This window comes from Fulmarus glacialis, unplaced genomic scaffold (genome assembly GCF_000690835.1).
Source record: "Fulmarus glacialis isolate BGI_N327 unplaced genomic scaffold, ASM69083v1 scaffold32361, whole genome shotgun sequence".
In the NCBI taxonomy this organism is placed as follows: domain Eukaryota; kingdom Metazoa; phylum Chordata; class Aves; order Procellariiformes; family Procellariidae; genus Fulmarus; species Fulmarus glacialis.
In genome coordinates, this window is record NW_009191401.1 from 780 (window position 1) to 13,747 (window position 12,968).

A 12,968-nucleotide genomic window follows, 5' to 3' on the forward strand; every position below is an offset into this window, starting at 1 on the left:
CGATGAAGTGGCTAACATCGGGTCTTGGTCAGGTACGAGACTGGTTTTTCTGCTTAGTTGTCGTGTAGCTTTGGAGGCAGGTGCCGTACAACTGTAATGCGAGGTGTTGGGGTTCCCGAGTGTGGAAAGCCAAAATTATCCCTGACTCAGTCTGAATTCAAAGGTATGAAATGACACCACTGTTTGTTTTGTTGTTTGTTTTTTTTCCCATCTGAAGAACGGGGCTAAGACTTCCTGCCTTGCAGGAAGAATTAATAAGTATTACTGCTCCAGAAACACTTATTACTGCTCCAGAAACACTTATTGCAAGGGATAATTGCTCTCACTCCCTGCGGAGCCTGTCCTTAGCAGAAGAGCAAAGCCGCATCCCGCTCTGCCACGTTTGCCCTCGCCCAGCTGCCCGCCATGGCTGCGCGGGGCAGAGCGAACTGAGGCTGCCTTTCCAGTCCTAGGCCATGTCAGCAGAACCGGCGGCGCAATGGTTAGTTCGGCCACGGGCGCAGCGGGTGACTGGAAATTCCTCAAGAAGCCCCTTTCCGTGCTCTGGGAGGCAGGGGCCCGTGGAAGGGTCGTTCGCGTCCTTGCTTGCACCGAGACATCCAGGACGTGCCTTCTGCGTAGAGCTGGAGGGTGGTCTCTGTGGGGGCCGCTGCGCCAGGGGAAGTTTTGCTGGGAGCAGAATTGTCTCTGAATTTTAGTTAAATTGGCTGAGTGGTTTCGACTGTGGAGATGAGGAAAAGTTTGGGAAAATCCAAAATACCCATTTGATTCTCTCAATGCACAACACCCTAATGTTTTCTGTTTGAAAGAGATGGGTTTGTTTTGAAATTGTTTGGGGATTTTTGATTTTGGGATAGGGATGAAATGTTGCCCTCCCAACCAGAAACACTCTACAATGTCTCTGTTTTACCAACCAAGCTGAGAAGATGAGCAGCTTGGCTGCTCGAGAGCCCTGCTTACCCTGTATGCCTTCTGCGTGCATTAGGGTGCTTCTGCATAAAGGTCTCGGCCTTGATCTTTTCGCTGTGTTCGATCCATTTGTTTCAGCTTTTGGCAGATTCTTTGGCATTTGTGCGGAAATTCATGGTTTGCCCCTTAAAGTTTGTGCTTCAGAGGAACAATTTGGGTTGTTAGGATCTGGTTTTGGAGAGAAGCAGACTGTGGTGGGTGGAGGAGTCCTTTTAAGTCTTGTACGCTCACTGCAGGGGTGCCTGTGTTGTGAATGCTTATTTCATTCAGCTGAATCACTTGCGCAGTCACACCTTGTCTAAACAAGGCTCGGGGATGCCTGAAGCCAGAAAACGTCTTGCTACGCGATCCGAGCCAGTGCGGGTTTGATACTCGCCCTCCAGGCTGCTCTGGCTCGGCTCTGATTACAATTGCTGTCGCTGGAGAGCCGGTGGTGACGGGCATCGCACGTCATGAGATAAGCTGCCGCTTTCCTTGCTGAAAGAGTCCTCCCCAGCCGTGAAATGACAGCCTCTCTCTTTGGGCTGCTGCTGGTGGTATTTTTTTTTTCCCCTCCAAGTAGCTCCGATGCCATCGGCTCATCTGCTGTGTCTCCAGTTGAACGGTCTGAAGCCACCTCAGCCCCGTGTGCGGGAATTTTTATGTTTTTATCCCCTAGACCGCAGAGCTGTGGTCTGAAATCGGGTAAGTCTTTTCATCGGGAAGCGAACAGGACCCAGAGGGCTGACTGAGCTATCAGTACTGTACCTGGAGATCCGGCTCCTCCCTCCCAGATAAAGCAGAGGGCCGGGGAGCTGTGCTGGCTCCTGAGGCAGTGCTCGGCAGCGACTGGAGCCCTTTGCTCCAGGGCACCTCCCTTGCCACCCCCTTGGCTGAAAGCAGCCCCCACTGCTCAAGGGCTAAGGCTGGTCCCTGCAGGGTCCAAGACCTATATTTAATTGGGTCTACTCTGTGACCGTAACGTGTCACATAAAATTCTGTTTAATATCCTCTTGGCATTATTTTAGACACTTACTGGGTGTGTCAGCTTTTGTGATGGGGCGCTTAGTGGTCTAACTATGCTTGTGGTATTCAAGCATGAGGAGAAGCCCAGGTGAAGCACTTAGTGAAATCCATTTGGGAATTAAGATGATGGGGTGTAGCGTCCTCTCTCTGGCTGCTGGGGGTTTCCTCGTTGCAGTTTGCCAGCGTGTCTGTAATGGCCCTCCTGAAGCGAGAGTTTTCCATTCAGCTCTCCAAAGCAGCTGCAAGAGAACTGGATTTCTTTTGTCTTCAGCTTTTCAGCACGAACGTTCAACATTTGTAAATGTTATAGGCAAGATAGCGCCTGCAATGCCAGGCTCCTGAGTGCGGAAAGGGGCTGCTGTTTGCTTTTCCAATAACCAAGCATGTTTATCGCTTTTTTTTTTTTTTCCTACTTTCTTAGCTATGTAGAGATTAAAATTTCTTTGTTTTCTGATGAGTTGAAAAAAGCTATGCTTGACCCTTCATGTGACTTAAATTCCCACCCTCCCCCAACCCCAAAGATCCAAGATCTTGCACTGAAAAAGAGGTGCCTCTGAGATGGCTTTTACCTCTGGTTAGGTCTACGTCAAGCATTGTCAAAACTTACACACAAGTTGATCAGTGCTTTTTAGTAGTTACAGTTTCTCTCAATAGAGGTGAACGTGTTGGTATCCAGAGTTCAGCTCGTTTTGTTCATGAAGACGTCTTTCTGTGTGAAGTGGTTGCTTCCGGGTTTTCAAATTGCATGCCCTTTTTCTTGTACGTGGGCTCCTTTCAGAAGACAGCTTTGCTCTCCCTGCAGCGTGCACATCCACCACCATTCCTCACGCGGATCTCAGGGTGCTCTCTTGCCTGTGCGGAGATTTGAGTGTAGCTGGGAAAAGAGTAATAATGTTGGCGTAATGTTTCTGTCTCCTGCCTAAAGTCGGTTGCTGCATCGGTTGGGTTGGAAGCACGTGGCATGTGCTCACAGTGGAACTGCACTTGAAGTGGGTCTCTAGCGAGCGTTTTCTGTGTCACTGTTGACAGACGGGGAGAGTTTCTGTAGGCGGCTCCAGTTCTGCCTGAGTGCTGCTTGGGAAAGGGCCCCGAACTTGTAGCATTGCAGTGCAGCGGTTACCCAGGTTTTCAGAGCAACCGTTTCCACGCTTACCACAAGTACATCAGCTTCTGGAAATCGTCCCAGGTCTGGGAGATGCAGATGGCTGTAAGTGCTGTGATGAGGGTCAAGCATTTGGTACTTTGCTTCGCTAGTGTTTGGGACAAGTACACGGCGTGGTTATGCGTTAGTTTAGGAAAGTTAAATAGGTGATTTGCAAGTAAGATGTAAATGAATTATACAACAGAGCTTGGGCTGAACCCTGGAGGGACCTGGCCGTGAGGTGTGCTGCTTGATGACCGTGGCTGAAGTCCACTTCCATCGGGGCTGGTGTGTTTGTTTTCCCCTCAGGGGTGGCGTGTTTGTTTTCCCCTTCCTCCAGAGCTTTGCTTAATGTGCTGGTTACAACAGACCTTCCGAAGCGATCACAAAATAATGGGTCAAGCAATCCTCACACCGTAAACTCGTGGCACCTACCAGCTGCTGCTTCTTGCTGCTCCCCGCCCCCCCCACCATTCTGATGATCTCTTTGTTTAAACCTTTCTCACCCCCAGCCGCGTGTTTGTTTTCCCCTTCCTCCAGAGCTTTGCTTAATGTGCTGGTTACAACAGACCTTCCGAAGCGATCACAAAATAATGGGTCAAGCAATCCTCACACCGTAAACTCGTGGCACCTACCAGCTGCTGCTTCTTGCTGCTCCCCGCCCCCCCCACCATTCTGATGATCTCTTTGTTTAAACCTTTCTCACCCCCAGCCCCTCCCCATGATGATGAGTTGTGATAGTGCTGTTATTGTCTGCTGTTAGATGACAACATGCTCAAGAACACAGATATTGCACTGGGAGTGGAGGAGGAGCAATACCCTTACATGCCAACAGTATGTCTCTGTTGACTCTCAGCTTTCCCAAACAAAAGATCTTTAAAATGTCTGTTACTTAGCACTGTAAATGAATTGCTGAGCGTAATTGCGCTGTAGACGAGGCGTAGACTGAAGACTTCCCAGGGCTAGTGAGTACCAAGTCAAAACCTCACAATGGTGGCCTCACCTGTTGCTCAGCCGCTCTGGACAGCACTTGGCTTTCTCTGCCATGGCAGATGCACTGGGCATGTTCCCTAAAGACACCTTCCTAAAAGCAAGGCTCCGTCAGTGCAGGGAGGGGCGGGAGGCACGCAGTCGGCTCAGCGTTGGGTCTCAGGATGCCGTTTCAGTGTGGCGGGGGTTTGTCTTGCTCACACATCTCTGACCGCGCCTCCAGGCCATGTTCGTGCTGAGGGGACGCAGCGACGCAGCGACGCTGCCAGCCCTGCAACCTGGGGAAGCAGGAGGGCCCTGCTCGGCCCCTGCTGTGCCAGGGCACGTCTGAGTAATGGGGTCGAGCATCCAGAACAGTGCCTGGATGTTTGCTTCCTGCTGGAGGGATGATGGCAACAGGACAACGGCTTCGCTGAGCAGACATCTCATGCGCTTCTGTGAATGGTGGCTGAAGGAGCTAGCGTTAATACTTCCTTGTGTGAGTTTCTAGGTATCTTTTCCCCATCAGTCAGAAGAGCAGGCATCTGGTGTTTTCTGGGGCTTTGTCCCTGTCCTTCCCCCTGCCCACCTCTGGGCAGACAGGCAGTCTGTCTGGGATCGTTTCTCTCCCCTCCTGAATTGGGGACCTAACCTGCCCTGTGCCACGCTGGGAGCTGGATGGAAGGGCTGGATGCTGGCTGGATGGTGCTGCTTCCCTTGCCACAGCGGGGAAGACGGTTGCACACTCATCTCTTTCATCTCCTAAAATTGCAGGCTTGTTCCCATTCCCACACCGCTCTCTGCAATGTGGTAACATCAATCTTGAGGCCACTCTTGCTGTGCCTCAGGGACAGCAAGACTCGCTGCAGCCCGAAGGGCAGGTTTCCTTGCAAAGATGCATAGGAAATGGTCAGCAGGGAGCGAGTCACATCCCACGCTCGTGCTTGTACGCAGACTGAGCGGGGACTGCACCGGTCGCTGCAGGGACTGATCCCGTTTATTCTTGAGTGCCGCTGTGTAAAGCTTTCAGGTCTGTGCCTGGGAGAGTACACCCAGCACGGATCATGTGCTTGCAGGTAATAAATCTCTTTGCTCACAGTAGACTCAAGAAACTTATAAGGTGTTAGTGTATATCTGAGGCTGGAAGCTCTGGCGCAGTTTCAGCTCAGCTTTCACACAGTTCATGAATCCGTATTTTAAGCTCGTAATACGTTCGTGTTGTTACAACAGTTATAAAAGTTATAAAAGCTGTCATGTCAGCTGGACAAGGGTCAGGCTGCAGCTCTTTGAGGCAGACTATGCCCAGCTTTTAGAAGAATAAACCCATATTCCTTCCCAAAATGGGATCCAAGGTTTCTGATTAATCGCTGACTGACTTGCAGCTCTCTTTCTAGACTTTGCCCTTGCAAAGGGAAAGCAAAGTTATCTTAGGCTGCCTAAAAACGGTAAGCTCAGCCCTCTGGCCATTCAGCCTGGCTTGTCAAATGTAGGCGGGACTCTGCACATGGACGGCTCTAAGGATTGTGTTGTTTTGAGTAACTGCGGAGTTTTTAGTGTCTAAAATTAACAACGTTGGTTTAGGGGACAGGCCCTGTGCATCGCTGTGGATGCTCCGTGTTGTGGCTGTGGCCAAAGCATACTGTAGCTTCAGTATACAGCCCTGGCTGTACCTCATCCCACACAGAGGACAGTGGCTGGAGTCAAGCAATGGCAAATTAAAGCCCGGTGGCCTTCCTGCAGTGGATGGTGGGCTTGCTAGAATTCGGTGCTGCAAAGGAACCAGCTGGAGCTAGAAACTTTATTGCGTTCAGAGAAGCTATGGGTGGGAAGGCTATCCAGAATTAAATAGTTAATGCTATGGATATCGTAGAAATTGCCTTGCTTAGGATGACAGATCCACTGGGGAGGATAATCCCATGCCTTTCACCTCAGTAGCCTTACGCTTTCTTGGAGAGCAACTGTGGAGAGAAGGAGTCTGGGCTGGATCCACCCCTGTGGAGTCAGGGCTTACTAGAAAGCCTGGGTACCCACCTTCCTTGGGAGGAACCTGGGGAAGCAAGGTGTGCAAGGAGAGGTGAAATTTTGCACAAGCGTTGGGATTTGGGTGGGGTTTCCCTTAAACCATAGGAAACCCCCATAGGAACTTCACCCCAACATAAATGGGGTGTTCTGAAGGAATCAGGGTAAAAACATGTTTTCTTTCAGCCCAGTACGTCTCTAAACCATGACTTCTGTAGACGCCTTCTGCACGGCCTGGGCTGCAGTGCCTATGGAGACATGTTTGCGGGTGGCCAGAAGTGACACGGGGCATAGTGAGATTAATCTCCTTGCTCCCTTTGCACTGCCTCAATCAGTGGGATTAGCAACGTAAATTCCTCATTGGACCTTTCTGTATTTATAAAGCAAACAAACCTTACGCTGTGTTTCCTCTCTCAAGCTGGGGCTGTCTTGGGGCAGGAGCCTTTCTACTTTATTTGGAGCTTTTGACTCCCTTACCTCAGAAAAGACAAAGGAAGCCAGACGTCTTGTTGCACGGGAACGTTGCACTTGCACGTGAATCCGTTCCTGAGATGCACAGGACACAGTTCATCCCTGGAAAGTAATTTCTGTGGAACTGGAAGCTGCTGCCTCTGTAGGGGATAGCCAGAGATTCCCACCGTTCTGACGTTCTTCCATGCCTTCCGGCCCCAGTGGTGGGTTCTCAGACCAGGCCTTGGGTGCTTCTCCTAGAGGCATGGTCCGTCCCTTGGCAGCTGGCTGCAGCGGGTGTCCTCTAGGCCTGTGACACTGAGAAAAATGGGAGCTGGAAACGAAACAAAATGCTGGAAAGTATGCTGTGCCTGGCTGGTTAGAAACATGGCAGTACTTTGATCATGGCTGGTCATCAGAGCTGCCCCAGGGATGTTTCACTGTGGTGATGGGATCAGAAGGAAGTGCTGAACAGCTTCTCTTCTCCAGATATAACCAGTATTCAGAAAAGTCTGGACTCTGATGCCTTGCCAGGCTTTCAGGCCCTGGCTCAGGCAGACCTTGCGGTGGTCTGATTCATCGCCTCCTGACGTCTCTCTGCAGGTGTCGGTACCTGGCAGTCCAACTGTCCCCAGCCATCCCCGTCTTTGCCGCAGTTCTCTTCCTATTCGCCATGGCCACGCTCCTGCGGACGAGCTTCAGTGATCCTGGGGTGATCCCGAGAGCCCTGCCTGACGAGGCAGCCTTCATCGAGATGGAGATTGGTGAGTGCGGAGCCAGCTGAGCTGGTGATGGCTGGAAAAGCCTCTGTGTTTCTGGCATATCTACAGGCTACATTCTCTGCAGAGCCTTTCTTCCCGGCTGGCCCTCCAAAAGTGAGGATTGCCCCAAGTGGGGCATCTTACCGCCTGCTGGCTAATTCTGCTTGGCTGAGTCTCAAAAAGATGGTGTGAAGTACCTGCTTCCCTCTCTAGGAACCTTTCCACATGCTGTTTTCTCTCTTGTAGCTGTGTACATACCAACTCAGTTTGCTTTTGGGAAGGGGTGCAGGAAGCTTGATGTGGGCCCCTTTATCCTTCAGGTAGAGAGGAGGTTTGGTGGATGTGGGTCTGTACAGTGACACCCCCCTGGCCCCTCTCAATATGCCCATGAGAGCTCTGGCATCCCTTTTCCTGCCTCCAAGCTGCCAGGCTGGCTCCGGACCATGCGAGCAGAGCTGCAGCCACTGGCTCTAGACCCAGCAGGCTCTGATCCCACTGGTAGGAAAAGCAGGGAGGTGAGCTGTCATTCTAGGCCTGTCGTGTTGTAGCAGCAGGTCTGATCTCTGCTTGGCTCTCTCTCTCAGAGGCCACCAACGGGACTGTGCCGCAGGGTCAGCGCCCGCCCCCGCGGATCAAAAACTTCCAGATCAACAACCAGATAGTGAAGCTGAAGTATTGCTACACATGTAAGATCTTCCGTCCGCCCCGTGCCTCTCACTGCAGCATCTGCGACAACTGTGTGGGTGAGTAGAAGAGGCCGTGCCTGTTCCTGCCCCTGGGAGTTAGGTGAGAGCCTTTGGAAGAGAACAGGTGAAGATCTGCACCTCCGTATCAGGTCTCACGCTGCGCCTGCTGAGCGAGTCCAGAATGGTGGTGTGTGAACAGACGGGGACAGTCTGCCTCATCTTAAGCTCAAGGAGCTTGAGATTTGCTCAGAACCTGAAGCCAGATGGTTCATCTTTGCCAGTACTTCCTTGGCAATAACTAGTCTAACATAAGCCTAACTTGTCTGTGTAAATGTGCAGTCCATTTTTGAGTTTCACTGAACTGCTGGCCTTGTTGGGCTAGAGGGTTCCAGCGGAGAGCTGTGTGTCTTGCATGAAAGCAGCTCCTTGCCGTTATGTTGAGTGCCCCTGTTTTTTGTTCGCCTTGCTGCGTAGCAGATGCTCTCTTAACCCTTTTGTGTATCATAATTGACACGTGCTCAGCATTCCTTCCCAAGGAAGAAATCCCATTCTGTTGGATCCCTCTCCTCCTCTGCAGGTTCCCAGCCCTTTGAGTGTTTATGCAGTCCCTTGAACCCTTTTCTAATTATTCTAGTAGGAGTAAAGAGTTAGATAAGAACTTCTGAACCCCCAGACCTTTATCTAACCTGTGTGCTGCTTTAGTAAAAGCTCAGGTCTCTGGGAGAGAAGACACGCGTGGGGCCAAGCTCTTAAACTCTATCTTGATGTGCAAAACGACTCATTAGTAAAACAGTTTTGCACTTTCTTACCTGGCCTCCCCTTCCAGAAGGGGGCCATGATATGAGGCCCTGAGTTAGCAGAGGGTTGGACTTGATGGCCCAGGGAGTCCTTGTCAGCCTTGGAAATTTTTGAATTCAGGGCACAGGAATAAGCGTCTGGAGGCAGGCAGGACTGTGCTAAAGCAACACTGATCTCCATCTTCACTTTCACAGAGCGCTTCGACCATCACTGTCCCTGGGTGGGCAACTGCGTGGGGAAGAGGAACTACCGCTATTTCTACCTCTTCATCCTCTCGCTCTCACTCCTAACCATCTACATCTTCACCTTCAACATAGTCTACGTAGCACTGAGTGAGTCTGGCTGCGGAGAGGTGGATGGCTGGGCTGGCTAAGGGTGAGGGGGGATACAGATGGTGTTGCGAACCCAGAAGTGATGGAGTGGGAAAGGGAACTGGACTCAGTGTGATGTTCCAGAGAAAAAAAATCTCTCAATTTGTATTGCCAGAATCTCTGAAGATTGGGTTTCTGAACACGTTGAAGGAAACCCCAGGGACATATCCTTCCACAGTGCGGAGGGGTTGGCTTCTCCAAAGCTGGGGGTTAGTGTGAGCTGCATTATGGAGGGACTGGAGTCCTGATGCCCAGGCTTCTCTGGGGAGTCTTTCAGGGCATTTTCCCCCATGATTACAAGGTGAGGAGCAATTTTGTGGCTTTTGGGAGGAGGGTAAAACAGAAAACCATGTCTAGGAGAAGAAGAGAAGTTAGGGTAGTGTGCCTGGGGGTAGTGACCTAGCTGGGATGGGACTGTTCCCAGGCTGTTCCCAGTCCTTAACTGTTCTCACTGTACTGGAGGTGCTCATCTGTTTCTTCACCCTGTGGTCAGTGGTGGGGTTAACTGGGTTCCACACCTTCCTGGTGGCACTGAATCAGACAACTAACGAAGACGTAAGTAGAGTCTTTTGGTTCCTCTGAGCCATCTCCGTTTCTCATCGCTTCCTTGGCGTATCACGGCTGCGTCCACCTTGCTGACATGCCCTGCAGGCTGAGGCAGGGCTCCTTGGGCTGGGGGCAGGTGTCGGTGGAGCAGACCTGAACTTGTGCCCTGACTTGCAGATTAAGGGGTCCTGGACTGGGAAGAACCGCGTGCAGAATCCCTACAGCCATGGCAACATAGTGAAGAACTGCTGTGAGGTGCTCTGCGGGCCTCTGCCCCCCAGGTAAGCTCTTGAGGGGCAGCCCTGCCATTCTTGCCCCCAGAGCCCAGTAGGGGACCCTGAGGAGCTCTTCTTGCTTGGGTACAAGACCTGGCTGCTCTTCTGCCAGTGCTGTGTGTGTTGAGGGCTTCTGGAAGTCACTTGGGACACGGCTGGATGCTCTGAGGAGGAAGGTCTTGTGTTGCCTTCCTTGCATATTTTCAGTGATTCAAGCTTGTGATGTGCTCCCTATCACCATGTGCTTGGGAAGCCAGTGGAGGAGTGGCTCCCCTTCCCTGGGGCAGCGTATGGAGCGGAGGCTCTTTCCAGGGTGCCACCCTCTGAACTGGGCTGCTCTCCAAGGGGCTTGGTTTTCACAGGAGGAACATAGACACTGTAAACTAGGTTTGGGCTGTGCACAGCCTGTTTTGGAGAGGAACCCCTTCCCCTGATGTTTGTCTTCCACCAGCACCTTTCCTGCCACAAAAAGAAGTCGGCTTCGGGGGAGGCATGGGTCTCTGACGGTGTGATTCTGTTCTTGCAGCGTCTTGGACAGACGGGGCATCTTGCAGCAAGAGGAGAGCACAGCTCAGGAGGAGTCGTGCCCACGGGGGCCCAGCACTCAAGAGCCCACCGCTGCCCAGGACCCCGGTGGGCAGGCAGAGGAGAGCAGCGCTCAGCAGAAGGATGGCAGCCTTCCTCACCTGAGTGCCGTGAGTGATTCCCTCTGTCGGGGGGGTGAGTGGGCTGTGCCTGCTTGGAGCTGCTGGTGCTTTGGGCCAGCAGAGAGAATGCTGATAGTGTGACAAAGCAACACTTGGGGCTTTGCTGAGAGGCTGCCGATGAAAAGCCTGTTGTGCTTTGGCCCTGGAAACCAGTATCTCTGGAGCTGGATGGGAGGGTGCTGGGCTCTTCTGACTCCTGGGTAAACCTCAAAGGAAATCACAGCTGGCTGTGGTTTTGGAGATGTCAGTCCTGCTGTGAGAGCATCCAGGAGCTGGCGCCTATGGAGGCGAGGAGGCATTGAAGAGGGGTGGGAGATTGCAGGCATCTTGTTTTGGCACTGAGCGCAAGCTGAAGGGCTGTCCCTGGGAAGGGCCCTGGCAGATGTGGGATCTCCATCCTTGGAGAATGCCATAGCCCCACTGGATATGGCCCTGAGCAGCCTGCTCTGTCTTTGAAATTAGCCCCGCTTTGAGGATATGGTTGGACAGGAGACCTCCAGAGTGCCCTTCCCGCTTAAATTATTCTGTGAACATGGTGGGAAAAGGCTGGGCCTACTCCTGCTTGGCCATGAGCTGCCCGTTTCTCTGGTAGCAACAGTCCAGACCACTTCTGCTGGAGCAGTCTACTGCTCCAGATCTTCATGAAGCTGCTGTTTTGCCTCTTTGGTGGCCCCTGGTTTCTCCTTTTCCCAAGCACAGCTGAGACCTCTGCCTGGTGGAGCTGGAGGCAGGAGCAGGGCAGCGGGGCCACGTGCCTGTGTGCTCAAACAGATCCTCTGTATTGGGCTGTATTCATGCAAATCTCTGCTGTCTTCTCTCTCCAGGTCCCTGTGCCATCCCTGAGCAACGCTGAGATGCCAGAGGAGAAGCAGCTAACATCTGGGGAGCTCCCAGTCCCATCCCAGGACGCTGGGCAAGCAGAGCACTAGCCTCTGCTTGAAAGGGAGAACTTTCTTGTTTTGTCTAATCAAAGCTGGAAGTGATTGAGGAGAGGAGGAGATGGGCTGGATGGCAGGCAAATGATTCCTCATGGCCATTTTGCTTTAGTCATTATTCACCTCGATGCACAGGCAGTGCGGGCTGGCGCTGGCCTTGCGTGGTGTCAAAGGATAACGAGCGTGAGTGGCCTGCCTCGATCACTGAGGGGCACTCACCACCACTGAGGCTGGTCTCCCTGCAGGCCGAGGCAGGACCTCTTGCTCTGCAGGTTGTCCTGGATGCTAAATACTGGCTCTGTGCCCGGGGCTGTCCCTCCGTCTGGCCCCGACTCTCTGACGAGATGACTTGTGGTCAAGCAGCTCAGAAGCGACGTTAGGGTTGGCCTGCTCCCTACTGCTGAGGAATCCTGATGGGAAGGGGAAAGCAATTTATGGCAGTAGCGTCCTCTCTCCCCTCCTCCCTCCTTCCTCTAATCTGTGGCATTGTTTTATTGGTTAACGTGGCAGGGGTTGTCAGGAGACATTTTGGTGCCAAAAGGGCCAAAACAACCAGGAAGGTGTTCTGCTGGCAATGGTTTTTAAAGTAGCTTCCTTCCCGTGCTCCTTCTTTTCATGTTACTTAGCCGGCATGAGAGCAGTTGTGACGGGGGCCCTCCTTCCCGTCCTTCCTCGGGGCTCACACCGAACTCGGGGCTTGAGGGAAGGAGCGGGGCAGCCCGTCTTCCTGCCGCTTGTCTCCGCCCCGCGCCGGCTGCAGAGCGGTTGTGCAAGGGGTGTATCAAGCTGCAGGGGAGGGTCTGCCTGTGCCACTGGTTCTCTAGCTAGTGCCGGGGCTGCCTTTGCTCCCGGGTGCCTGCGCCGAGCACAGGCATGCCCTTCCCTTGCCCGCCAAGCTGTGGCACAGCGCTCGGCCGCTGCTCTGCAGAACCTCAGCCCCAATTCTCTGTTGTGTCCCCATGTCCCCCCTGCCTTGCCCTGCATTTCTCAGCCATCCTCGACTGGCTTTCAGAGCCTTGAATCTTCCCTGGGCTTTGCTGGCTGTCCTGGGACTGGCTGTGCGGTGTCGGCCATCTGCGCCTCCTCGGCAGAGGAGGGAGCAGGCCCAGGTGGCAGTGGGAGACCTCTGTGCTGCTGCAGGGCTCCTCTTCCACTCAACGCTCCCTGTCCTGTGCCTGGCAGCCGGGCTGGGAAGAGCCTCAAGTCTGCGGGGTCTTTGCAAAGGCCGGCGATGGAGGGAAGGCCATTTTGTGCCCTGGCAGCTCTCCATCCCGTACCACAAGTGCTGGGTACTTCTGTGCCTCCCCGCAGACATGTGGTGAGTGGGTGGCAGGTG

The 12,968-nt window shown here is 52.9% G+C and overlaps 1 protein-coding gene across 1 annotated transcript; it reads left to right on the plus strand.

The window, feature by feature from the left end:
- Positions 1-7,156: 7,156 nt before the first annotated feature.
- Positions 7,157-12,201, plus strand: ZDHHC9 (zinc finger, DHHC-type containing 9; the record flags this gene model as incomplete). Its single annotated transcript, XM_009586686.1, has 8 exons — positions 7,157-7,317; positions 7,899-8,057; positions 8,993-9,130; positions 9,285-9,333; positions 9,622-9,724; positions 9,893-9,996; positions 10,517-10,685; positions 11,522-12,201. Coding segments are annotated over 8 exons (988 nt in total), but the record flags the coding sequence as incomplete, so codon positions are not given.
- Between the last annotated feature and the right edge of the window lie 767 nt (positions 12,202-12,968).